This window comes from Notolabrus celidotus, unplaced genomic scaffold, assembly GCF_009762535.1.
Source record: "Notolabrus celidotus isolate fNotCel1 unplaced genomic scaffold, fNotCel1.pri scaffold_227_arrow_ctg1, whole genome shotgun sequence".
Lineage (NCBI taxonomy): Eukaryota > Metazoa > Chordata > Actinopteri > Labriformes > Labridae > Notolabrus > Notolabrus celidotus.
The window spans coordinates 10,001-36,510 of NW_023260075.1; the positions used below are offsets into that span (position 1 = coordinate 10,001).

The window sequence follows — 26,510 nt, forward strand, 5'->3', positions numbered from 1 at the left end:
TCTGTTCTAAAAGTCCTGAACGCTGTACTCAGTCCCTGCTCGTACTCATACCTCCAAAGGTAATGAGACACGGTTCTTATAAAAAAACATCATGAAGTTCCTAAACTTAACCGTCTCGTAGTTTATTTGAGTTAGGAACAAAATAAAGGTCGCTGGAAAAGGTCTAAAGGGTACCTTAAAACAGCACCAGGAGCGTGTTGTTCACAGTTCTAGAAAGGAAACAGGGTCTTGAAAATGAAGATGAAAAAGACTTGGAAGCTTAAAATGATGTTGTGAAAAACTGACCACATGTAAGGAAGAATAAAACTGAGTGAAAGGGTACCTTAAAACAGACGGCAACAAGTGTGCCTGGCCAGATGCTCATGGGTTTATTAAAATGTACCTCAACATGTGTCATGAATTAAATAGCTTTTGAGACAGCTGCATTTGGGCACCTTAAAACAGGCGCTCGGGTACCCAGAAACAGCTCACAGTGGGTGTCCTTAAACAAATGAGTTTTCTTAAAAGTAATCACCTCAGGTATTAAAGGGAACTCAAAAGAGACATAATCATGTGTTAGAACAAGTACATTGTTCTTTCAATGCTTAGAAAAACAAGACAATAAACTCTTTATAAGATTCTCAAGGGTTCCTCAAAACAGACCTCACCACAACACATAAAACAGATACTTAATTATGGTGTGGTAGAAGCTAAGTGGAAGTTAAAATGTGCCTTAAATCAAACTTAGTCAATGCACAGAAAGGGAGAAATCAATTTGCTGCCAAATCCCCTCCCTTAAGGTACCTCAAAACAGAAAAGGTAAGGAATGACAATCCTTAAAAACCAATAGCAAGGCTGGCTTTGAATCAAAAGCTGGAAACTCTTAAGTGAACTTAAAAAAGCGTGTTATTAATGCACCGAAAAAAAACAGCTGTTTAAAGGTACCTCGAAACAGACCTGACCATGTTTCACCAAAGAAGATAAACAACACATATAAAACATGCTTAATTATTGAATGGTAGAATAAAAGTAGAAGCTAAAACGTACCTTAAATTAAATAATCACTGCATAGAAATGGAGAAAAAAGAGAATAACTGGTACAGGGTTTTAGGTACCTTAGGAAAACAATTACTCAAAACAATCTTGAAATAGACACTGTAACTTAGAACAGTCCTAAGAACTATGCAGAATAAAGGAAGACCGATGCTTAAGACACTAAAGGGTTCCATGAAACAGACCGTAAACAGATGCTTCAGGGTTCCTTAAAACAGACCTGACGTGTAGGAAAGGATAATGTTGATAAAAGACACTAAAGTCTTCTTTAACACCATCAACCAAATGGTTTGCCTTTCTGCCTTCAGGTACCTCAAAACAGAAAAAGTAAGGAATGACAATCCTTAGAACACATACCGAGGCTGGCCTTAAATAGAAAGCTTGAAAGTCTAAAGGGGACTTTAAAAAGTGCTTAAGGGTTCCTGGAAACAGACCTGACCATGTTTTGCAAGGGGGGAAAAACTGCAATAAGGCTAAATAGAGATCCTGATACAGGAGCCAAACAGACACCTAGGGTACTGTAAAACAGACATAATCATTTATAAAACGTTAGGAAACAGACACTTAACAGTTTAATAATGGTAACCGTGTTTAAGGTACCCTGAACAAGTCTGACCGTGTGTTAGAGGGAAGGCAGATTCTCGAGGGTACCTTAAAACAGACACTAAGAGAACTTGAATGAATAAGATGCTTTTATTCCATTATTCATTAAATAACTGTAAAGATATAAAACCTCTGTGTGAGGAAACCTGACGTGAGCACTGCGTCTCTATGAACCCGTTTCCCTGACACTAAGAATGAATCCTGCTCTGTAAACAGGCCGACTCTCTGACCTTTGACCTCCACTGGAGTGTGTATGAGAGCAGATATCATCCTCCCCCCTGATAAATCTGCCCTCTGATTCCTCTCTTTCTGTTTTATTGAACCCAAATTGGAAAATCCCATCATCCCGTCCCCCAGGCTCTTTGAGCTCCGGCAGCCGTAACCTCAGAGGATGATGACAGAGGTTTCTCCCAAATAAACTGTCCCATAAACAACAATCATTCAATACACTGTGAGAAGATCAGACTCACTGATCCTCAAATCAAAGACAGCTCACAGTCTCTCTTCTTCAGTGTCTCCTGATGATTGACCGTTTTCTCTCTTACAGACTTTTTAACTTTCCCTTTCTCCTCCTGAGGGGGTTCCTGCACTTCTCAGACCCTCCTCTCCTGTGGACAGAGATCATTACTCCATATTAAGTTGCTGATGTAGTGAGATGCAGGATTGATGTTGTTTCCCTCTCTGTGAACAACGCTGACTGCACAACTGTGACCGTTTCATCTCGGCCATAAATCAGCCTCGTTATCGAAAACCATGTCAGACAAATGAATGCGTCTAATCGCCGATGTTTCCAATTAACCCTCAAACCAAGCATGCAGCGAGCTTTGATTCCACGCGGCATTAATCCACAGCTTGTTACACGCCCTGTTCTAATCTGACGCAGAGGAATCTTTCAGTCTGGACTTTCTGCTGATTCAGAATCACATCGAGAGAAACCAGATCCTCCAGGTACGGGAGCTTCAGCCTGATGGTTGATACATATAACATGACAGACACAGGTTACAGATGTTTGGGCACAACTCAGGAGGACAGAGGTTCACTCTTCAAGAGTCTGTCTTCAACACATCCACAGCGGGGACGCCATTTTTATTCACGTTAGCTTGTAGCGGCTACGCTTCTTCTTCTTCTTCTTCTCTGTTTGTAAAAGGGGGTCGCATTTCAACACCTGCTGTGACTGAATATGAGGGCTTATTAAAAAGTAAATTAAAGCAACTTTTATTATAGAAAGAAATTGTATCATTGGAATAAAAAAATAATAATAACAGTAATGATAGTATAAATAATAATAATAAAATTGTATGTATGTCAGATAAATTATCTGTGATTTAAGGGAATACTTATAATAATAACAAAAAAAAAATAATAATAAAAAATTATAATTATTATTATTATTATATTAAAACAAGATAATAAAATCCACAACAATAATACCATGTATTATTATTAACAATAAATACACATGATAATAATGATAATATTTATTATTAATATTATTTTAAATAATAATAACATTAATCCTTTGATATGAGGATTATTTATCAGACTAATATATTATTATATTAATATTTTATTTTATTTTTTTATTCTTTATTTTTATTATTATTATTATTATTAATAGTATTAGAAGTAGTATTTTTAGTAGCATTGTTAGTATTCTTATTATATATAATAAAATCATAATATTATTAGTAGTATTCTTGTTCTTATATATAATAATATTAAAAACAATAATAATAATAACACCAACAACAATCATATTTTTTTACTATTAACAACTAAATAATGATAATAATAATAGTTATTATTAATTATTGTTGTTGTTATTATTAAAGCTGCTGTGAGGAACTTTTGTTTTGTGTCAATTCTGGCGCCCCCTTGTGGACAAAGTGATACCTCTTATCTCTTGTCCTATACATGCAAAAGTAGTGTTTTCAACAAAAGCCTCATCCTGTTGTGTTCAACAGTCAACTCTATCAGGCAATGTGATTACTTTCCATGAAAACAGTCAAAGAAAGGCTGTTTCTGAAGCAAGATGTCCATTATCTGGTCTGGGACCTACCCCCCCAGGGCGGTTTCAGGCATTAAAAATTACAACAGAGAAGGTGTCAGTGTTGTTGTAGATGGTCTTGCTTGCTATTGAAGGTTATAAAGAGGCATCAGTATCATTTTCAGTCTGTTTCTCAGCCAGTTCAAAACTCCTCACAGGGCCTTTAAACATATTGAGTATATAATTCCCTTAATTTGTGTCCCTTAAATTATCAGACTTATATACAATATTATTATTATTAATAATATTAATAATTAACTATTTTTTACAGACGTATAAATAAATATTATGCATCCATTGTTATTAATAGAGATCAATGAATTACTGGACTGATGTCTGCACTCAAGAGGCCGATATAAATATAAGCAGTAATAATAATGATAGATTTAATGTCTGCATCCACTGCTCTCAAACCATGTAAGTGCTCCCCCTTGTGTCCTTGTATTTTTCTGTCTGTAATTTTCAAATGTTTTTTTGTTTTTGCAAAAAAACAACAACATGATATCTTGTTTATCGGCACCGGCTGGTGAGAGCGAGATATCTGTCGACCTTTAGGTATTGAGGAGTAATCATGGGGCACTGTGAGCTCTTCAGGATGACCTTTGAGAGCTCTGGAGGTGTTTGTTGAACATTTTTAAATATACTGAATTTAAAGTGACAGTGCAGAGAGGAGACATCCTGCAGAGACTTTAACTGAAAACATCAAGTCCAGAAGAAAGAGCACAGGATTTAGGGGTTTGTTTTAGATATCTTGAAGAGGTGAAAGGGGGAGGCTGTTGTTCATGCAGGAGTTAAAGGAGATATCATCCCTGAGGTGTGATCCCCTCACCTCTGTGTCTGTCCTGTGAGTCTATAAAGAGTTGTGTGGATCGTTTTTGGGACGTGACAAAAAAAGCCAGTCAATAGTTGTCGTTTATTTTGGCTCCTAAACGGCGCAGACGTGTTTAATTCGGTCTCACTGGTGAAATCTACAGCAGCTGCAGAAGGACGCCATAAAGAAGCAGAGCTGAGTGTGTCATTTCTTCGGATCTATCATTGAATGATTTTTTTGCCTTTCAGCGGAGCGGGGAGGTTGGGAGTGTTAGATACTAACCTCATTTGCAGTCACAGTTTGCTGTGTGATGTTTTTCAAAGTCTGTGCCAACACCCGGAGCTCCTCCAGCCCCCGTGCATCCTCCCAGTATCTCCTCACATCTGATTTATGTTGATAGACTCACCTTGAATCACAACGTGTCGTCTCAGCGGGGACGGGCTCTGCGCTCTGTCTCTGCAGGGGTTGGCAGGAGACGGTACCCGACAGGATTTATGGATTTCTTGTCAGCCGTTATGGCTGGAAGGTGGTCGATGACCAAGCGTCTGATTGGCTCAGGAGGGCAGCGGGTGATGGGGGTTTGTGGGAGTCTAGCACCCTGAGGTGAGGAGCACCTGCCCTCTGCCTGATCCGCTGTCTCCTCGGGGCGTTGAGCCGACACTTTGAGTCACCAGACACCAGGAAGCAGGATTTGATCCTAACTGTTTGGAACAGTGACTGTGTGTAGAGGTGGGCGAGGCGTCTCCAGATCCTCCTGTTGCAGGAAAGTGCAGGTGGGTCCGGTCCTCAGGTGGCTCCGGTCCTTAGGTGGGTCCGGTCCTCAGGTGGGTCCGGTCCTCAGGTGGATCCGGTCCACAGCGCCACAGATTCTTGTGTGGGTTTGAAGCAGACTCTCACAGTTATGGTGCGTTCAATGACTCTTGTGTTAGCGTTTGTTACGTTTCCTCTCACCGTGTCCTCCTCTACTCTAATGATCACAGCGCTGCAGGAACCTGATTGGTCAACAGAGCTGTCAATCATGGCGCTGATGATGGTAGAGGATTAGGGCCACTGACTTTTTAAAGAAGTCCGTACCTTGTTCTCAGAACTCTACCGTTGTGATCAAAGGCAGAGTTCTTGAATTCTGGCTCCAATCTCAACGTCAGAATTCTAAGATCCAAGGCAGAAATCTAGAATCCTGGCTTTGATCTCAACGACAGAAATCTAGAATCCTGGCTTTGATCTCAACGACAGAAATCTAGAATCCTGGCTTCGATCTCAACGACAGAAATCTAGAATCCTGGCTTTGATCTCAACGACAGAAATCTAGAATCCTGGCTTCGATCTCAACGACAGAAATCTAGAATCCTGGCTTCGATCTCAACGACAGAAATCTAGAATCCTGGCTTTGATCTCAACGACAGAATTCTAGAATTCTGCCTTTGATCTCAACGACAGAAATCTAGAATCCTAGCTTTGATCTCAACGACAGAAATCTAGAATCCTGGCTTTGATCTCAACGACAGAAATCTAGAATCCTGGCTTTGATCTCAAGAACAGAAATCTAGAATCCTGGCTTTGATCTCAACGGCAGAAATCTAGAATCCTGGCTTTGATCTCAAGAACAGAAATCTAGAATCCTAGCTTTGATCTCAACGACAGAAATCTAGAATCCTAGCTTTGATCTCAACGACAGAATTCTAGAATTCTTGCTTTGATCTCAACAACAGAAATCTAGAATCCTGGCATTGATCTCAACGGCAGAAATCTAGAATCCTGGCTTTGATCTCAACGACAGAATTCTAGAATCCTAGCTTTGATCTCAACGACAGAAATCTAGAATCCTAGATTTGATCTCAACGACAGAAATCTAGAATCCTAGCTTTGATCTCAACGACAGAATTATAGAATCCTGGCTTTGATCTCAACGACAGAAATCTAGAATTCTAGCTTTGATCTCAACGGCAGAAATCTAGAATCCTGGCTTTGATCTCAACGACAGAAATCTAGAATCCTAGCTTTGATCTCAACGACAGAAATCTAGAATCCTAGCTTTGATCTCAAGAACAGAAATCTAGAATCCTGGCTTTGATCTCAACGACAGGAATCTAGAATCCTAGCTTTGATCTCAACGACAGAATTCTAGAATTCTGGCTTTGATCTCAACGACAGAAATCTAGAATCCTGGCTTTGATCTCAACGACAGAAATCTAGAATTCTGGCTTTGATCTCAACGGCAGAATTCTAGAATTCTGGCTTTGATCTCAACGGCAGAAATCTGGAATCCTGGCTTTGATCTCAAGGACAGAATTCTAGAATTCTGGCTTTGATCTCAACGGCAGAAATCTGGAATCCTGGCTTTGATCTCAAGGACAGAAATCTAGAATCCTGGCTTTGATCTCAACGACAGAAATCTAGAATCCTAGCTTTGATCTCAACGACAGAAATCTAGAATCCTGGCTTTGATCTCAACGGCAGAAATCTGGAATCCTGGCTTTGATCTCAAGAACAGAAATCTAGAATCCTGGCTTTGATCTCAACGACAGAAATCTAGAATCCTAGCTTTGATCTCAACGACAGAAATCTAGAATCCTAGCTTTGATCTCAACGACAGAATTCTAGAATTCTGGCTTTGATCTCAACGACAGAAATCTAGAATCCTAGCTTTGATCTCAACGACAGAATTCTAGAATTCTGGCTTTGATCTCAACGACAGAAATCTAGAATCCTGGCTTTGATCTCAACGGCAGAAATCTAGAATCCTGGCTTTGATCTCAACGGCAGAAATCTAGAATCCTGGCTTTGATCTCAACGACAGAAATCTAGAATCATGGCTTTGATCTCAACGACAGAAATCTAGAATTCTAGCTTTGATCTCAACGGCAGAAATCTAGAATCCTGGCTTTGATCTCAACAACAGAAATCTAGAATCCTGGCTTTGATCTCAACGACAGAAATCTAGAATCCTGGCTTTGATCTCAAGAACAGAAAACTAGAATCCTGGCTTTAATCTCAACGACAGAAATCTAGAATCCTGGCTTTGATCTCAACGACAGAAATCTAGAATCCTGGCTTTGATCTCAACGACAGAAATCTAGAATCCTGGCTTTGATCTCAACGACAGAATTCTAGAATTCTGGCTTTGATCTCAACGACAGAAATCTAGAATCCTGGCTTTGATCTCAAGAACAGAAATCTAGAATCCTGGCTTTGATCTCAACGACAGAAATCTAGAATCCTGGCTTTGATCTCAACGACAGAATTCTAGAATCCTAGCTTTGATCTCAACGACAGAATTCTAGAATCCTGGCTTTGATCTCAACGACAGAATTCTAGAATCCTGGCTTTGATCTCAACGACAGAAATCTAGAATCCTAGCTTTGATCTCAACGACAGAATTCTAGAATCCTGGCTTTGATCTCAACGACAGAAATCTAGAATCCTGGCTTTGATCTCAACGACAGAAATCTAGAATTCTAGCTTTGATCTCAACGGCAGAAATCTAGAATCCTGGCTTTGATCTCAACGACAGAAATCTAGAATCATGGCTTTGATCTCAACGACAGAAATCTAGAATTCTAGCTTTGATCTCAACGGCAGAAATCTAGAATCCTGGCTTTGATCTCAACAACAGAAATCTAGAATCCTGGCTTTGATCTCAACGACAGAAATCTAGAATCCTGGCTTTGATCTCAAGAACAGAAAACTAGAATCCTGGCTTTAATCTCAACGACAGAAATCTAGAATCCTGGCTTTGATCTCAACGGCAGAAATCTAGAATCCTGGCTTTGATCTCAACGGCAGAAATCTAGAATCCTGGCTTTGATCTCAACGGCAGAAATCTAGAATCCTGGCTTTGATCTCAACGGCAGAATTCTAGCATCAAAGTCAGAATTCTAGAATCCTGCCGTTGAGATCAAAGCCATGATTCTAGATTTCTGGCTTTAAACTCAACGGCAGATTTCTAAGATCAAATTCAGAGATCTGGAATTGAGATTTGGATCTCAGAAATCCAAGAAAAAAAGTCAACATTCTGAAGAAAAGTAGGATCTAAAAAGTAGTACCCTCGGCCCCTCCCCTTTCCTGCTTCATACCTCTTGTATATCATCAATGACTAATTCAAAGTAAACTAGTCAGACACATGAACACTGACTATAACAACAGAAACCATGTTTGTCAAACATTTATTTTACCTGTGTTTGGATTTTCTAGTCTGACATGTCCCATCTGTTAACATGGAGGAGGTGCGGTTTAAGACCTAGCTCCAAATGTTTTGGCTTCACCGTAGAGGAGCCGTCATGCCGTCCATGGTTTCATACGGTCTGTGGTTTGTCTAAATCAGGAAACACAGAGTGTCTGTTTGCTGTCAGAAAACATCAGACTGTTTGTTTTTCTCTTCTGTCAACAGATTGTTATTGAAACAGTGTTTTCTTTGTTATTGTCTGACAACACGGAGCGATAGAGGGCACGGGGAATAATAACTGAGGAGGTATCGAGCAGGGAAGACGAGGAGGGACAGAGCAGGCCATGAAAGAGGGAGAGGAGAAGAAGAAGAAGAAGAGAGACTTCTGTCAATATTTCCTCCAGAATGATGGAGCATTAAAAATGAATGAGTGCATGTTTGTCTCTGTATGTGTGTGTAGCAGTGTGTGTGTGTGCCTGTGTGTGCGTGTGTGTGTGTGTGTGTGTGTGTGTGTGCATATGCGTGTGTGTGTGTGCGTGCTCTGCTCCCATCATCCCCTCCGTCTGCAGACAGCATGAAGACATGAAAGCAGTAGACAAGAAAAATAACCACAACAAACCAAAGCTCCTTCTTTTGTTTGTACTTTAGTCGTCACCCATCACTGTCTCTAACACACACACACACACACACACACACACACACACACACACACACACACACACACACACACACAGTGCAGCTCACTCTGACCTTTCACCACCTTGACTCTGACAAACAGAGCGAATCTCTGACGTTGAGTAAACATCCTCCGACTCCACGTCGTCTCGCCTGTCCTCGGGAGCCAATAACACACACACACACACACACACACACACACACACACACACACACACACACACAGAGGAAGTACAACATAGATTTTTACCATGTTTACAAAGCACACACACTGTAAGCGTCCCTGTATCACTGACTGTGTGTGTGTTTCCTCCACAGCTGATAAAGACAAAGTGGGGAAGAAGGACGACAGCGGACACTTCAAAGGAAAAGTCTTAGGTAAGAAAAACCGGGACTTTATTGAGTCCTCAGATCCCTGACCCAGAATCAGGACTTTAATCGTGAGGGAGGAGTCTGGTTCAGACTTCAGCGTTGACTCTACACCGTGGTGGTCGCAGCATCATGAGCACCACGTACTTGTGCGTTGGAGTTGCCGATCTGCTATACTATGTCAGTGTGATTTCAGCATTTCCAGTTCTCTCAGAATCTGAGACTAACATCGGAATTCTGAGATTAAATTCAGAGTCTGAGATTAACGTCCGAAATTTGAGGTAATGTAAAAATTCTGAGATAAATGTCAAATTTTCTGCGATAAACAAATTCTCAGATTTACATAAAAATGCTGAGATTGACGTCAGAATTCTCAGATTAAAGTTAGAATTCTGAGATTAACGTCAGAATTCTCAGATTAACGTTAGAATTCTGAGATTGACGTCAGAATTCTCAGATTAACGTTAGAATTCTGAGATTAACGTCAGAATTCTCAGATTAACGTTAGAATTCTGAGATTGTCGTCAGAATTCTCAGATTAACGTTAGAATTCTGAGATTGACGTCAGAATTCTCAGATTAACGTTAGAATTCTGAGATTGACGTCAGAATTCTCAGATTAACGTTAGAATTCTCAGATTAACGTCAGAATTCTCAGATTAACGTTAGAATTCTGAGATTGACGTCAGAATTCTCAGATTAACGTTAGAATTCTGAGATTAACGTCAGAATTCTCAGATTAACGTTAGAATTCTGAGATTGTCGTCAGAATTCTCAGATTAACGTTAGAATTCTGAGATTGACGTCAGAATTCTCAGATTAACGTTAGAATTCTGAGATTGACGTCAGAATTCTCAGATTAACGTTAGAATTCTGAGATTGACGTCAGAATTCTCAGATTAACGTTAGAATTCTGAGATTGTCGTCAGAATTCTCAGATTAACGTTAGAATTCTGAGATTGACGTCAGCATTCTCAGATTAACGTTAGAATTCTGAGATTAACGTCAGAATTCTCAGATTAATGTTAGAATTCTCAGATTAACGTCAGCAATAGTAATTAACGTCAGAATTTTGAGATTAACGTCAGAATTTTGAGATTAACGTCAGAATTCTCAGATGGACGTCAGAATGTTGATATTAACTTTAGAATTCTCAGATTAATGTCAGCATTTTGAGATTAACGTCTGAATTCTCGTCTCGTCAGATTAGTTTCAAAATTGATAGATTGAAGTTACGGTTTTGAGATCAAATTCGGCATTCTGAGATTTAAGATTAGAGTTGGAATTCTTAAAGTTGAAAATTCTGAGATCAACGCAAGAATTTTGAGATTAACTTTAGAATTCTTAGATTAACGTATTAAAATCAGAATCCTTTGATTAAAGTCAAAATTCTTAGATTGAAGTTACAGTTTTGAGATTAAATTCGGAATTCTGAGATTAACGTAAGAATTTTGATGTTTACGTGAATCTGAGATTAAAGTCAAAATTCTCAGATTAAAGTTAGAATTTCGGGATTAACTTTGGAAGTCTGAGATTTATGATTAGAGTTGGAATTCTCAGATTATTGAGTCTTAAAGTTAAAATCCTGAGTTTAATTTTAGTATTTCAAAGAATGTCTCTCTTGGCAACATGAGGGTGAAGTCTTGTTTATACTTCTGCGTTGACTCATGTTGCCCGAACACTAGGTGGCAGTGTGACCACGCCCGTTTAGTCCTGCTGCTCTCATGGCGGCTTTATTTACACAGATTATGATAAGAGATTAGGATTATCAGGATTGATCACAGATATTTAACAGCAGCAGCGTTACAGCAGACAGGTTTTAAAGCAGGTAGCAGCATCAGGATGGATCTGAAGATGTGGTCTGCTCAGTGTGGACCCACATGAGGAACATCGCTCAGCACGTTATCCACCCCGGAGACTTCGTGTTAATTCGTCCTCAGATTATAAACTTCATTATTAATCCCGCAGCCCGTTAACCTGAGTCTGAACCTGCAGAGGAGCCGTAACCGCCGCGCAGAGAACTTCATGAAATCTCCTTAATACAGAAAAACATCGTCACAGAGGGGGCGCAGGATAAACCCTCACAGCTCTGATTCTCTGCATGCTGAACATAATGTGAGCGTTTTGTCCTCTAAGCCTGAGCGCAGTGTGACGCGCTAATTTCCAATAAGAAAACACAGATTAGTGAAGCAGAGCGAGGACGCTCCGCTGCCTTCGCCGCTCGTCTTCATGAAGCACGTGTGGAAACAGAATCCAGAAGGTTTTATGATGTGCAGCTCGCTCTGTGCGTCCATATCAGCAGCTACAACGTCTCAGGGGAGAGGGGGGGGGGGGGACCGTCCCTCGCTCGCCTCCCCCCGCTTTGTGTTTCAAACTCAGACTCGCAGACGGACAATTAAAGGGCCGGATTAACTCGCTGCATGTTCGACATCACAAACACGAGGGGGACGCGGCGCTGTGGCGTTCTGACTGTGATAATGTTGGAGGTGGGGGAGGCTGCGTTCACTGCATCTGTTGATGAGAGAGCTCTGCAGTGTTTGTCCAGGAGACGACTCGTCCTGAAAGTGAATAAATCATAAACTCAATAATTCATGAGCACGACCACATTTCATCTCTGAACTTCAGCGACGTGTTTGAAGGTTTAAGACCGGAGGGAGGAGCCGGTCTCACTTAGAGGTGAAGACCTCTAAGTGGAACAGGGTCGTCTGCAGTTAAAGAAGAACACAACTTAGTGAACAGAGATGGACACCATCATACTCCCACTCTACACTGCTGCCTACACTGTCTGTTTTATTACATGTCCACTACATTACCCATAAGCCACCACTCTTAAAGGAGCGGGCTCATGTCACATTACAGGACATCACTGCAGAAAGGCGGCACTGTGGCTAAATGATAAGGCCAGCTGACAAATAGATATATATTTTAATTCAGGAATTCTTTGTTTCAGATTCTCACATAATAAAATTGTTAGATTAAATTATAAATATAAGGATTGACATCAAAGTTCTGAGATTAAAGTCAGAATTTTATGAAATAAAGTCAGAATTCTGAGATTAACATCAGAAGTGTAAGATTGAGGTTGAAATTCTGCTTAAAGTCGGAATTCTGGTATTAACGTCACAATTCTGATTAAAGTTGCAATTCTAGGATTGAAGTCGGAAACCTTAAAATAAAGTTGGAATTCTGGGATTAACGTCAAAATTCTGAGATTAAAGTCGGAATTTTGATTAAAGTCGGAATTCTAGGATTAACGTCACAATTCTGAGATTAGAGTCAGAATTACAAGATTAACTTCCGAATTTAGAGAATATTGTCGGAAATCTGAGATTAAAGTCGGAATTTTATGATCAACGTCAGAAGTGTTGGATTAAGGTCGGAATTCATCTTTAAGTCGTAATTCTGAGATTAACCTCACAATTCTAATTCAAGTCGGAATTCTGGGATTAAAGTTGGAATTTTATGATCAATGTCAGAATTCAGAGATTTCGGTCAGAATTCTGAGTTTAAAGTCGGAATTCTGAGATCAACATCAGAAATGTTGGATTAAGGTCGGAATTCATTTTAAAGTCATAATTCTGGGATTAACGTCACAATTCGGATTTAAATTGGTATTCTGGGATTAAAGTCGGAAGTCTGGGATTTCGGTCAGAATTCTGAGATTAAAGTCGGAATTTTATGATCAACGTCAGAATTCTGAGATTTCGGTCAGAGTTCAGAAATTAAAGTCGGAATTCTGAGATTTAAGTCGGAATTCTGACATCAACATCAGAAGTGTTGGATTAAGGTCGGAATTCAGCTTAAAATCGTAATTCTGAGATTAACGTCACAATTCTGATTTAAATCGGGATTCTGGGATTAAAGTTGGAATTCTGGGATTAACGTCAAAATTCTGAGATTAAAGTCGGTATTCTGAGATCAATGCCGGAATTCTGTGATTTAAAGTTGGAATTCTGGGATTTACGCCAGAAGTATAGGATCAAAGTCGGTATTCTGAGATTACAGTTGTTATTCTGAGATTATCGTCAGAATTCTTTGAAAGAAATCAGAATTCTTAGATTAAAGTCAGCATTCTAAGAGTAACGTCACAATTGCGGTTAAAAGTTGGAATTCTTAGAAGCAAGTCGGAATTCTACGATTAATGCCAGAATATTGAGATTAACGTCAGAATTCTGAGATTAGCATCAGAATATTGAGATTAATGTCAGAATTCTCAGATTAACGTCAGAATGTTGATATTAACTTTAGAATTCTTAGATCAACGTCAGAATCCTGCGATTAAAGTCAAAATTCTTAGGTTGAAGTTGCGGTTTTGAGATTAAATTCGGAATTCTGAGATTAACGTAAGAATTCTGAGATCAACATCAGAAGTGTTGGATTAAGGTCGGAATTCCTTTTAAAGTCATAATTCTGGGATTAACGTCAAAATTCGGATTTAAATTGGGATTCTGGGATTAAAGTTGGAATTCTGAGATTAACGTAAAAATTCTGAGATCAACATCAGAAGTGTTGGATTAAGGTCGGAATTCCTTTTAAAGTCATAATTCTGGGATTAACGTCAAAATTCGGATTTAAATCGGGATTCTGGGATTAACGTCAAAATTCTGAGATTAAAGTCGGTATTCTGAGATCAATGCCGGAATTCTGTGATTTAAAGTTGGAATTCTGGGATTAACGCCAGAAGTATAGGATTAAAGTCGGTATTCTGAGATTACAGTTGTTATTCTGAGATTATCGTCAGAATTCTTTGAAAGAAGTCAGAATTCTTAGATTAAAGTCAGCATTCTAAGAGTAACGTCACAATTGTGGTTAAAGTCGGAATTCTTAGAAGAAAGTCGGAATTCTACGATTAACGTTGGAATTGTGAGATTAAAGACAGAATTCTTTCTTTAATGTCTGATTCTTACTTTAATCTGAGAATAAAATAAAGAAACGTCAGATCTCAAACAGAAAGTTTTGTTTTCCAAGCCTCCATCTTTTTTTCAAGTGGCCCTAATCCTCCTCGGTAAGGGAGCAGGATGTGACATCATCTTCACGTTGAAAGCTCAGAGTAAAGTTTGCTCCTCTCTGACAGGATCTCCTCACAGCTCAGAGAAGCTTCATCACGTCGATCACTGATCTGTTTGAAATCCCCGATCAGCCTTTATCTTCACTCAGACCACAGAGACTGAATCATGAGGACGAGGCGCTGCAGGATCTCCACTCATCACTTGCTCCTCAGCGATGGTTTCTGTGCCACGTTCTAATCGTGTGCAGCTTAGCGGCGCCTCTCGAGCTAATTATGGTCATTAATGTTTCTCTCTCTGGGAAGGAGAGTGTTGGAAAGCTATCCAGGATGTTTAAATGACACATTGGTTGAATGTGTAATTACAGCATCACTGATTCAGCAGTGAAAGTGTTGTGTTTGATGATTCTCTTTGTGCTGAAAGTAGAAGATAAATGAACAGCAGCTGAAATAATCCTCACCCATCAGGAGGAAGACGTGAGAGCAAAGTTCCTCATTCTCTCTGATGTTTCCTGAAAACTTGAGAAGGTTAGAGATCACATAAACGTCGTGTCTGTTCATAAATATGATAAACATGGACCTCCCTCACACTGAGTTAAAGCTCCTCTTCATCAGCAGGGTGTATCCATCATGTTAATGAGCAGGACAGATTGCTTATGAGGCTGTTTCTCTTCCTTACTGCGGTGAATCACAGCGAACAGAGACAGCTCTGAGGGAGGGAGAACTCCTTCATGTGATAAATATTAAATGTTTATTCAAGCAGGAGACGCAGACTGAGGCTCTGTGAGTCTACGATAACCAAACGCTTTGTGCTCGTAATGTTAAATTAATGTTAACCTTTCAGGAGCCGCATGAAGGCTACATCACAGAGCGATAACACACGGCCGTGTTGGAGACACGGTTCTGATACGAAGCTCGTCGTACGTTTTTAATTCTGTTATTTATTTTATTTATCGGTGCTTTGAGGAGGAAGTTACGTATGGTCATTGTATCGCATCTTGACGTATCGTATTGTAAAGTAATGCAACGTTTAGTATGGCAAAATATCGTATGGTATCGCATTGTACTGAAACGTATCGTATTGTATAAAATCTTATCGTATCATATCGCATAGCAAAGTAAGCTATCGTAATGCATCTTATCATATCGCAAAGTAACTTATATCAAATCGCAAAACAACGTGTCGTACCATATCGCATCGAAACGCATCGTTTTGTATCGCAATGTAACTTATCGTATCACATCTTATTGTTTCATATCGTAAAGAAAAGTGTCATACCTTATCGCGTCATATCTTGTTGTACAGTATCGGAAAATAACATCGCAAAGTAACTTATCGTATCACATCTTAACGTTTTATATCATGAAGTAAAGTATCTTATCGTATGGTATCATATCTTGTTGTATCGTATCCCAAAATAACATCGCAAAGTAACTTATCGTATCACATCTTATCATTTCATATCGTAAAGTAAAGTATCATATCGTATTTTATCATATCTTGTTGTATCGTAACGCAAAATAACATATCGCAAAGTAAGCTAGCATATCGCATCTTATCAAATCGCAAAACAACGTATCGTATCGCAAACTATGGTATCATATCGGACTATATCGCATCGAAACACGTCGTTTTGTATTGTTAGGTAACTTATCGTATCACATCTTATCATTTCACATCGTAAAGGAAAGTGTCATACCTTATCATATCATATCTTGTCGTATCGTATCGCAAAATAACATCGCAAAGTAACTTATCGTATCACATCTTAACGTTTTATATCATGAAGTAAAGTATTTTATCGTATGGTATCATATCTTGTTGTATCGTATCGCAAAATAACATCTCAAAGTAACTTCGCAAAGTAACTTATCGTATCAGATCTTATCATTTCATATCGTAAAGTATCATATCGTATTTTATCATACCTTGTTGTATCGTAACGCAAAATAACGTATCGCAAAGTCACTTATCGTAGCAAAGTAAGCTAGCATATCGCATCTTATCAAATCGCAAAACAACGTATCGTATCGCAAACTATGGTATCATATCGGACTATATCGCATCGAAACACGTCGTTTTGTATTGTTAAGTAACTTATCGTATCACATCTTATCATTTCACATCGTAAAGGAAAGTGTCATACCTTATCGTATCATATCTTGTCGTATCGTATCGCAAAATAACATCGCAAAGTAACTTATCGTATCACATCTTATCATTTCACATCGTAACGTTAAGTATCATATCATGTCTCATCCTATCGCAAAATAACATTTCGAAAAGTAACTTATCGTATCACATCTTAACGTTTCATATCGTAAAGTTGTTTTTCATATCGTACGGTATCTTATCACATCTCATATCGTATTGCAAAGTAACGTAATGTTTCACAGAATATGTTATGGTATCGTAACATATTGCACTAAATAATTTCATACTGTTTCGTATCGCAAAGAAACGTATCGTATCACATCTTCACGTTTCATTTTGTTTCGTACTCGATCATCTGGAAGTATCGTATCCAAAAGTAACGTAAGGTATTGCATAATATCGTACGGGATCATATTGAAACGTACCGATTCGCAAAGTAAAATATCGTATTGCATCGTATCGTAAAGTAACTTATATTGCAAAAGATCGTATCGTAACTCTTCGTATCACATCTTATCATGTCGTATTGTTAAGTAACGTATCAAATCGTATGGTATCTTATCGCATCTTGTCATATCGTATCGCAAAGCAATGTGACTTATCGTAAGGAATCATATCGCAAAGAATCGCATCGAATCTTATTGCAAAATATCGGATCATATTGTATTGTTTCGCAAAATAACGAACTGTATTGTATCAACGTTACCCTGGAAACATTCATTAGATATTTAAATGTCGTCATACGCCGACTTTGAAGCTCCTGAGAGTAACTTCCGTCTTGTGTTGATTTTGGCGCCCCCTGTGGACAAAGCAGAACGCCTCCTCTCTAAGCCGATTGGACCTGAACACGCTAACGTCGGCAGCAAAGACAGAATCTGATCGTCCGCTTGTTCTGTGTTCTTCAGAAACCACGGGTCTGGACCACGGGGACGGGTTCTACGCCGGGATGCCGATCCCCTGCTCCGATAACTACGCCAGCCTCTGTGTCCACGGGAAGTGTGAGATCAAACACAACAAGGCGGTCTGCAGGTCTGAGTCCACTTCAGCCCAGGAGGTTTTCACAGTGCAGCATGTGTGGATGAGATTATGAACTGACCTTTGTGTGTGTGTGTGTGTGTGTGTGTGTGTGTGTGTGTGTGTGTGTGTGTGTGTGTGTCACAGGTGTGATTCAGGCTACAAAGGACCTCAGTGTGACGAGCCTCATGACTTCAACATCCTCTACGTGGTTCCCAGCGGACAGAAGCTCCACTACGTCCTCATCGCCGCCATCATCGGTGCCGTGCAGATCGCCATCATCGTCGCCGTGGTGATGTGCATCACAAGGTAAGGTTGGCGCCCTCTCCACACTTCAAACACCTTCACTGACAAGTCACCTACAGGGGTGCGAGGTGAGTCTATAAAAGACCGTTTCAGGATGTTGTTGAGGTCACGGGGTTCGTCTTGACGTCAGGGACAAACGATCTGAGAACAAAGTCAGGAACAGTTCAGACAAACATGCTGGCTGTGAACGCAGCCTGAGCTCACCTGAAGTGAAGGTGTGACGTCTGAGGCTGCTGCTGTCAGCTGAGGCTTAAAGGAGGATTTGACTTGGCCTGGTTTCTCTCAGCAGGCAGACTTTACCCCCTCGGTGTATCTGTCTCGCTTTGCATCGGAAAAGTTTTTAGGAAGTGTTTTAAAGTTCAAAAAAGAAAGCTTATAACAAACCCAAATCCAGGGATGAACTGCACCAAGAAGGCTTGATGTTTAGCTGTGTTAAAACCAAAGGCTTATCTGACCTCACGTCTCTGATGTCTTTAGGACAAAGAGACCAGGATGGGGAAATCCAAAATCTCACAAAGCATGTATCAAGGTTATTATCCTTAATGAAAACTATCAAAAAGGAAAGTGTTAAACCTCCTCTGATAACTGAGGGCTCTTACTCCCATACTACTTTAAGCAACTTAAGGTACCACAAGCTGGCCTGCATTCTAGGAGCATACTCGATCCTGTAGTCCTGTGTCAGATGGGCAGTCTAAGCCTATAGCAGCATAACTAAGACCTGGTCCAAGCCTGATCCAGCTCTAAATATAAGCTTTATCAAAAAGGAAAGTTTGAAGCCTACTCTTAAAAGTAGAGAGGGTGTCTGCCTCCCGGACCCTGACTGGTAGATGATTCCAAAGGAGAGGGGCCTGATAACTGAAGGCTCTACCTCCCGTACTACTTTTAGAGACTTCAGGTACGATGAGCAGGCCTGCATGTTGGGAGAATAATTAATCCTGCAATCCTGTGTGAGGTCCCCCAGTAGTCTAAGCCTATAGCAGCATAACTGGGAGCTGGTCCAAGCCTGATCCAGCTCTAAATATAAGCTTTATCAAAAAGGAAAGTGTTAAACCTCCTCTGATAACTGAGGGCTCTCCCTCCCATACTGCCTTAAGATACCACAAGCTGGCCTGCATTCTAGGAGCATACTCGATCCTGTAGTCCTGTGTCAGATGGGCAGTCTAAGCCTATAGCTGCATTACTAGGGGTTGGTCCAATCCTGATCCAGCTCTAACTATAAGCTTGATCAAAAAGGAAAGTTTGAAGCCTACTCTTAAAAGTAGAGAGGGTGTCTGCCTCCGGGACCCTGACTGGTAGATGATTCCAAAGGAGAGGGGCCTGATAACTGAAGGCTCTACCTCCCATACTACTTTTAGAGACTTCAGGTACGATGAGCAGGCCTGCATGTTGGGAGAATAATTAATCTTGCAATCCTGTGTGAGGTCCCCCAGTAGTCTAAGCCTATAGCAGCATAACTGGGAGCTGGTCCAAGCCTGATCCAGCCCAATATCAAGATTTTTAGAAAGGTTTTGGTGTTTGACTACAAAGGAGAAGGCCTGACAACTGAAGGCTCTACCTCCCATTCCACTTTTTGAGCCTTAAGGTACCATGAGCAGGTCTGCACTGGGGGAATGTGGTTGATCCTGTGGACCTGTGTCAAGTACCCCAGGAGTTAAAGCCTATGACTGCATAACTTGGAACTGGTCTAAGACTTGAGTCAGCTCTGATTATAAGATTTAGAAAAAATAAAGTATTACGCCTACTCTTAAAGGTAGAGAGGGTGTCTACCTCCCTGGTATTTGATTTCAAAGGAGAAGAGCCTGATAACTGAAGGATTTACCTCCCATACTACTTTCGGGAACTCTTGGTACCACAAGTAGGCCTGAGATCATAATTGATCCTGTGGTCCTGTGTCGTCCCCCCACCCCCCCCCCCACATAAATAAAATACATTTCTAAGATACTAAAAACAAAAATATTAAACCATTAAAAGAAAATAAGATGCTATACTTAAAAAAAAAAAATCTAAGACAATAAAACACCAAAATATTAAACCAGTAAAAGAGAATAAGATGCTGTACTTCAAAATAAAATACATTTCTAAGATAATAAACACAAAAATATTAAACCATTAAGAGAAAACAAGATGCTATACTTAAAAAAAAAAAAAATCTAAGACAATAAAACACCAAAATATTAAACCACTAAAAGAAAACAAGATGCTATACTTAAAAAAAATAAAATAAAATAAATTTCTAAGATAATAAAACACCAAAATACTAAACCATTAAAAGAGAATAAGATGCTATACTTCAAAAATAAAATACATTTCTAAGATAATAAAACACAAAAATATTAAACCATTAATAGAAAATAAGATGCTATACTTAAAAAAAAAAAAAATCTAAGACAATAAAACACCAAAATATTAAACCAGTAAAAGAAAACAAGATGCTATACTTTAAAAAAAAAATAATTAAATAAATTTCTAAGATAATAAAACACCAAAATACTAAACCATTAAAAGAGAATAAGATGCTATACTTAAAAAATAAAATAAAATAAAAAGTGACTAAAATTTGAATTAGATAAAACTGTTCTAAGAATAAAACTCAGTTTAAAGTGAGACTAAAAAGGTCGGTCTTGAGTTTGCTTTTAAAAATGTTAATGCTCAGTGCAGCCCTCAGATCTTCAGGTGAAAGGTATGATAACTCTTCTGGAATATGTGCTTCTCTTTAGAGACTGCATGCCTTGAATTTGATCCTTCCTTCCATCCAGAGGTCACATGGTGGATCTTTATGAATCCCTCTCTCTTTGTGTCTCTGCAGGAAATGTCCAAAAAACAACCGGGGTCGCCGGCAAAAACAGAACCTGGGACACTTTTCCTCGGACACAAACTCCCGGATGGTATAGCCGTGTGTGTGTTGGTTCTTTTTGATAAGTTTTTCTTACAGCGTGGGGAATGCCATTTTCTAACGGTCGGTGTGTGGTACTCTTTTCTTTTTCTCCTGGGGAAACCAAACAAAAAGAAGAAGGAGGATATTTATTTCAGGGGCCTTATTTTCACTCCTGTTTGCGTTCGGACAGATTTTCGCTCAATCCCTTTTTTCTTTTCCTTTTTTCCCACAAGACCAGGAAGTAGAAGGAGCCGAGTTTTTCAAAATCCAGCGGTCTCTTCACGCCGTTTCCACGTCTTCGTTTCTTTGGACTGGTTTTGTTGAATGCTTTATGAACACGGTACCGTTGGTGAGCTGGCTAACAGAGTAATGTCTGCCCATCTGGAATGTGCTGTCCCATGAGCAGGATTGTTTTTACGCCCCCCTTTTCTTTTACTTTTTACTACTAATGTGCAGCTGATCACCAAATGCAGTTTGTTTTGTAGGCAGGCGGGGGGCCGACAGTGATATGGATCTGTTTACAGTTATTCTTTGATATGAACGTCCATGTACAGACTTCACTGTGTTCAAACCAGCTAATAATTTATTATTAATATATAAATGATTTCTTTCAAGTAGTTTTTACTCAAAGTTTTAACTTTCATTTCTAATGTTGGTTTCTATGTTCTAGTTCTTGTATATTGGCATGACTTGTGAACTCTGTGTACCGTGGTGTAGTTTAACTTTTTAAAGAAAAGCCTCGTCCGTCTCGGAGCGGCAGAGATCCGAAGGAGACGGAAATCCCAAAAAAAAGAGTTGAAGTGATGATCGTCGGACAGCGAGAAGGAAAGTATTAAAGACAGGAATGTGTAGTTTGAGTTTACCAGCACCAGGACCTGAGGAACTCAGAAGAACTCTCGTAGTTCCCGGTGATGTCGGGAAACGGTCTTCTTAATCCGCTTCAACGCTGAGAGGCAGGAATGTTTTTTTGCATCTTGGACTGGAAATCTGAAATTCAGAGGATTGTAAAAGAAAGTGTGTCGCTACAAATCGAGGTCAACTCCAAACGATGTTTTTTTTATGTGCTGGGTCTTGTCGGCTCAGATGGCGGTGATCAAGGCCTGTCTTTGAATGTGAGAATCATTTCCTGTTTTTGTTTATTCGTTTTAGTCAGAGACATTCCAAGCACACAGGATTCATACGGGAACCTGCTCTAAAGGATATGTAGGCAAAACAAAATCTGAACTCTGTGATAAATTCAACAAAATACTTCAAATCCGTACATGGATCAGGCTTTGGTTTCTGTTGGAGTCTGAGTAGTTTCGACCAATCAGGTGTCAGCAGGAGAAACAGTCTGTATGGAGAGTTCTGGAATTCTGACATCATCAAAGACAGAATTCTGGAATTCTGTCTTTGATGATGTCAGAATTCTATTTTTAAAAAAAGGACATTCTATGAAGAAGGTCAGATCTAAAGAAAACATCAGTACTTTTGTAGCCTGAGTAGTATTGACCAGTCAGGTATCAAAGAGTCTGTATGGAGAGCAACAGCAGGAGGAACACAATCCGGCTCCCATGGAGGATTTCTTTCTCTCTATAAACAGATCTCTGCATGAAGAGCAGCTAACAATCTGTTCTACATCAAACATTTACACTGAGACACAAATCTGCTTGATGCTGTGTCACTAAAGACAATCAGCGTTTAGATTTCCTGACTTCCCTGAACGCAGCATCAGAAATGATGGATCCCACCTCCATTCAACAAACAAACATTGTAGACATAGTTTTCTTCTCCTCTTGAGGACAGACCTGACAAAGCTTTTTACTTTCAGCTACAACTAACCTGTAATTACAGATTCTGATTCAGAGACATGTTGAATCTGGATCTCAGGGTCTGGGTTTCAGTCTGAGAAGAGTTCTGGTCTCTGTCTGTAGTCTGAGGAGTTTCCACCAATCAGGTGTCAGCATGAAAGACAGTCTGTATGGAGAGCAACAGCAGGTGTTCTAGAACTCTGACATCATCAAAGACAGAATTCCAGAGTTCTGTCTTTGATGATGTCAGAGTTCTGTCTTGGCTTCATTTGAACTCTATTAACCTTAATTTCCTGAATATAACACAGTTGTGTTTTTGTCAATACTTAGTATTTAACTCTCTCTTCTTGGCGTCTGGATCCAGGGACTGTCTCGTGGTATTTGCAGTCTCAGTATTTCCCATCAGTATTGAACCTCAGTCATATTCGATGCCTGGACCTGAAACCACGAAACAGAGTCCGATCCGAGTGTTCCGTGTCCCTGATGTGAGATAAACAACGCCGAGTGTAAATCACCATGCATCAACTCTACTGCCGTTTACAACAGTTTAAACCTGCAGAAGAAGAACGACTAAGTTTGAGAGGTAGCTTCATGGCACGGTGACACCAGCACTGCCACAGAGAACGTTTGGACCAAAATCAGCTGGTTTTATTACGATATCACGGTTTCAGAGGAGTAGGAAGTGTCTTGGTGAATGGGTCTGAAGATCTGGACTCGTTTGTCCTCGTTGTCTCGGGACAAGAGGGAGGGTTTTCTCATTATCTCGAGCGTAGACTGTTTATCTTGTTGACGACACCAAAGGATTTGAAGCCAAACTATGGCGCCCACCATGTTGGAAAGACATCCACTCACCTGTAGGTCAAATTGGCCACGCCCCTAATTATGCAAACGCATGCCGAACTCTCAGAACAGATTATTATAAAAACATTCAGAAACAGAAATCAGGTCCTCAGACGTAAAAGTGTTTATTTAAGAGGGTCATTTTTAACATGGGGGTCAATGGGGATGTCTCAGCTTTCATAACCAGCCTCAAGTGGACACTTGAGGAACTGCACCCTTTTCCCTCCCCTGCATTAGCTCCATTTTTCAACACTGGAGGTCGCTCCGGATCTGGATCAATCTTTATTCAAAAAGCACCAAATCCCAACAATCGTCTCCTCAGACTCTTTCCAAACAGAGCCGGTCTAGACCGGACTCTATGATCTATTATTAACAAGGACCCTACATCAAGACCGGATCAGATCCAGTCCCATCTTCCAGACAGGACTCAGTCTGATCTCATCTTAATCCACCATGAGCAGAGCACTTTGCAGCATTTTGCAAGTTACAGTGGCAAGGACAAACTTCCTTTAACAGGCAGAAACCTCCAGCAGGACCAGACTCATGTTAGACACACATCTGAATCTGAGACCGTGTTGGAGAGGGATAGAGGGAGATGAAGAGAGAGAGAGAGATGATAGTGGGGAGACGGATAGTAGTAGTTGTAGCAGCTGGAGTCTGGACCACGTCCACAGCAGCAGAGATCCAGAGGAACCTACGAGACAAGGGAGCTCAGGGACTCCAGAAAGGTCTAAGGTTAGCTTCTTTTTTATCTGGAGTGAATAAATGTTATGGATGCCACTCCTGTAACGAGACCCTGCAGAGTCTGATACCTGGATGAGGGTCAAAGGAGCGAGGTCAGGGAGGTTCGTCTTCTCTGTTTGTTTGATTTATTGTTTCTGTGACGTCCAGGTCTACGGCCCTCAAACCCCGCCCCCCTCCTCCCCCCGCCGAGCAACGTGTCTCTACTTGTTGTCGACCATTGCAGCCGTGACTTCTCTAAATGTGACTAGAATGTGTTTGACATGTTAATATTCTGCATGTAGACTTTGAGCGGCCATTTGAGGTCTCTGCCAAAATAAAAAAGGAAATGTTTTTTTAAAGAACATCCCGGCGCTGGAGTGTCATTTATGTGTGTGTCCTCTGAGAGTCTGTATCAGAAGGTTCTCCACTTTCTCTGACAGATTAATGATGTTTTGTTCCCAGAAAACGTCTGAGTGTGTGTGTGTGTGTGTGTGTGTGTGTGTGTGTGTGTGTGTCAGACAGAGGTTTAAAAAAAGAAACAAAGGATGGAGCTGACCTGAGTGATCAGTCGCAGGAGACTCTTCAGACAAACAAAACACTTTGCTTTAGTGGTGGCTCTGCAGGGACGACGCTGTGTCCTAAATCCATACTAAACACAGACTCTCTGCATCTTCAAAGTCTGACGGTGCCCTGTTTACAAGAGACCTGAAGGATGAGCCACATCCAGTCAGTCTTTGGGTTTTGTAACGTCAGACTTCCACCAGACTCCACACATTCAGACTGAAACAACTGTGATTACTACGAGTGGGATGTACGTCTCACCAGAAGGACAGAAGGAAGTTAGTTCAAAGGATGCTCCCCTGGGGTTTGAGACCTTCTCACATACACTTTTTCGACCGAGGTAGTTTCAGGACCCAACTGCGAGTGAACCGGCTCCCGGCCAGGAAAACCGGTTCCAGAGCGGGTCTAGAACCGCGAACCGCTTACGTCAGGGGTGAGGGGCGGGGTTGCCGTGATCAAAAACACAAACCAAACGTGTTTCCTCCATCGTCCTGCAGCGAACAAATCAAAGAGACTAATGGATTCCAAGACAAAGCAGCGGTTGCACCGATGAGACGAGCTGCTGTTGTCCTCCATCGTTGTTGTTGTGAGGGAAAGTTCACGCTAGCGCTGCTGGGAAGAGCAGTCATGTAAATCTGACAACATGGCGTGCCTCTTCCACGGGCTCGAGCGGGCAGAACAACAAACGGGTGACGTGTTGGTTCGTGAGTTCAACCAGCTCTGAACCAGCGCGAGCACCAGCCCGGACATACAACCCGGTCGAAAAGAGGTACAAGGGTCTGAGCTTAGCACTGGTCAAGCACTAGTTGTGTTAGAAGCAGGGGAAGCATGCCGGTCCAGAGACCAAGGCCTCCATGTGACTGACTAGCAGCTGTTGCATTACTACCGTCCCGCCCTAGCTTCCTACTCGCCCTGCCTAACGGTAGTCTTCCACCAGATCCATGTCCAGTCATCTTCAATCCGCCATTTTCAGAACGTAGCACAGAGCAGGACCTGATCTGAGATAGAAATACAGAAATAGAGAGAGTCCATAACATCGGATTTCCACCAGATCCGTGCTCTCTTATCTGTCAAAGCCCAGAACGCAGCACGGAGCAGGACCGCCGGACAGCTGGAGTCATGTGACCGAGGTTTCCCCTTCTGTAATCCCTGAATCAAGGATCCTCCTCCTCCTCCTCTCCTCATCCATGTTGTCTTTCTGGTCCTCTGAAAACCTCTAACCTGTTGACTCCAGGCCTGGCTCCGCTCATCATGACTTTGGTTTGTTGTTGTAGTTAAGTGAAATACGATCTGGTGATAACACAGAGTGTTTTATTCTGAAAATTAACCGGATGTTTTCATTTTGTTTTGGTGAAACCTGACTTCCTGTCCCGCTCCACCTGCTCTGTTGAGATTGATGCGTCGTGCTCCGGCATCCGGGAACAAATAGAAGTCTTGTGTCTCTGATCCAGAGGACTCAGACCTGCCGGATCAGAGACGCAGCCGAAACGCAACGGAGCGGATCCAGTGGAAGTTAACACATTGACTAGAATAGAAACCGATC

At 40.7% G+C, this 26,510-nt stretch overlaps 1 protein-coding gene across 1 annotated transcript in view; it reads left to right on the forward strand.

The window, feature by feature from the left end:
• Window positions 1–24,768, forward strand: part of tmeff1b (transmembrane protein with EGF-like and two follistatin-like domains 1b) — a gene marked incomplete at its 5' end in the record, with an annotated part of 29,645 nt that extends 4,877 nt beyond the window's left edge. Inside the window, 4 exons of the mRNA XM_034678768.1 lie at window positions 9,649–9,708; window positions 17,764–17,887; window positions 18,020–18,181; window positions 20,985–24,768. Of these exons, the coding sequence (XP_034534659.1) occupies window positions 9,649–9,708; window positions 17,764–17,887; window positions 18,020–18,181; window positions 20,985–21,069 (431 nt within the window). The remainder of the gene's footprint in view (window positions 1–9,648; window positions 9,709–17,763; window positions 17,888–18,019; window positions 18,182–20,984) is intronic.
• Between the last annotated feature and the right edge of the window lie 1,742 nt (window positions 24,769–26,510).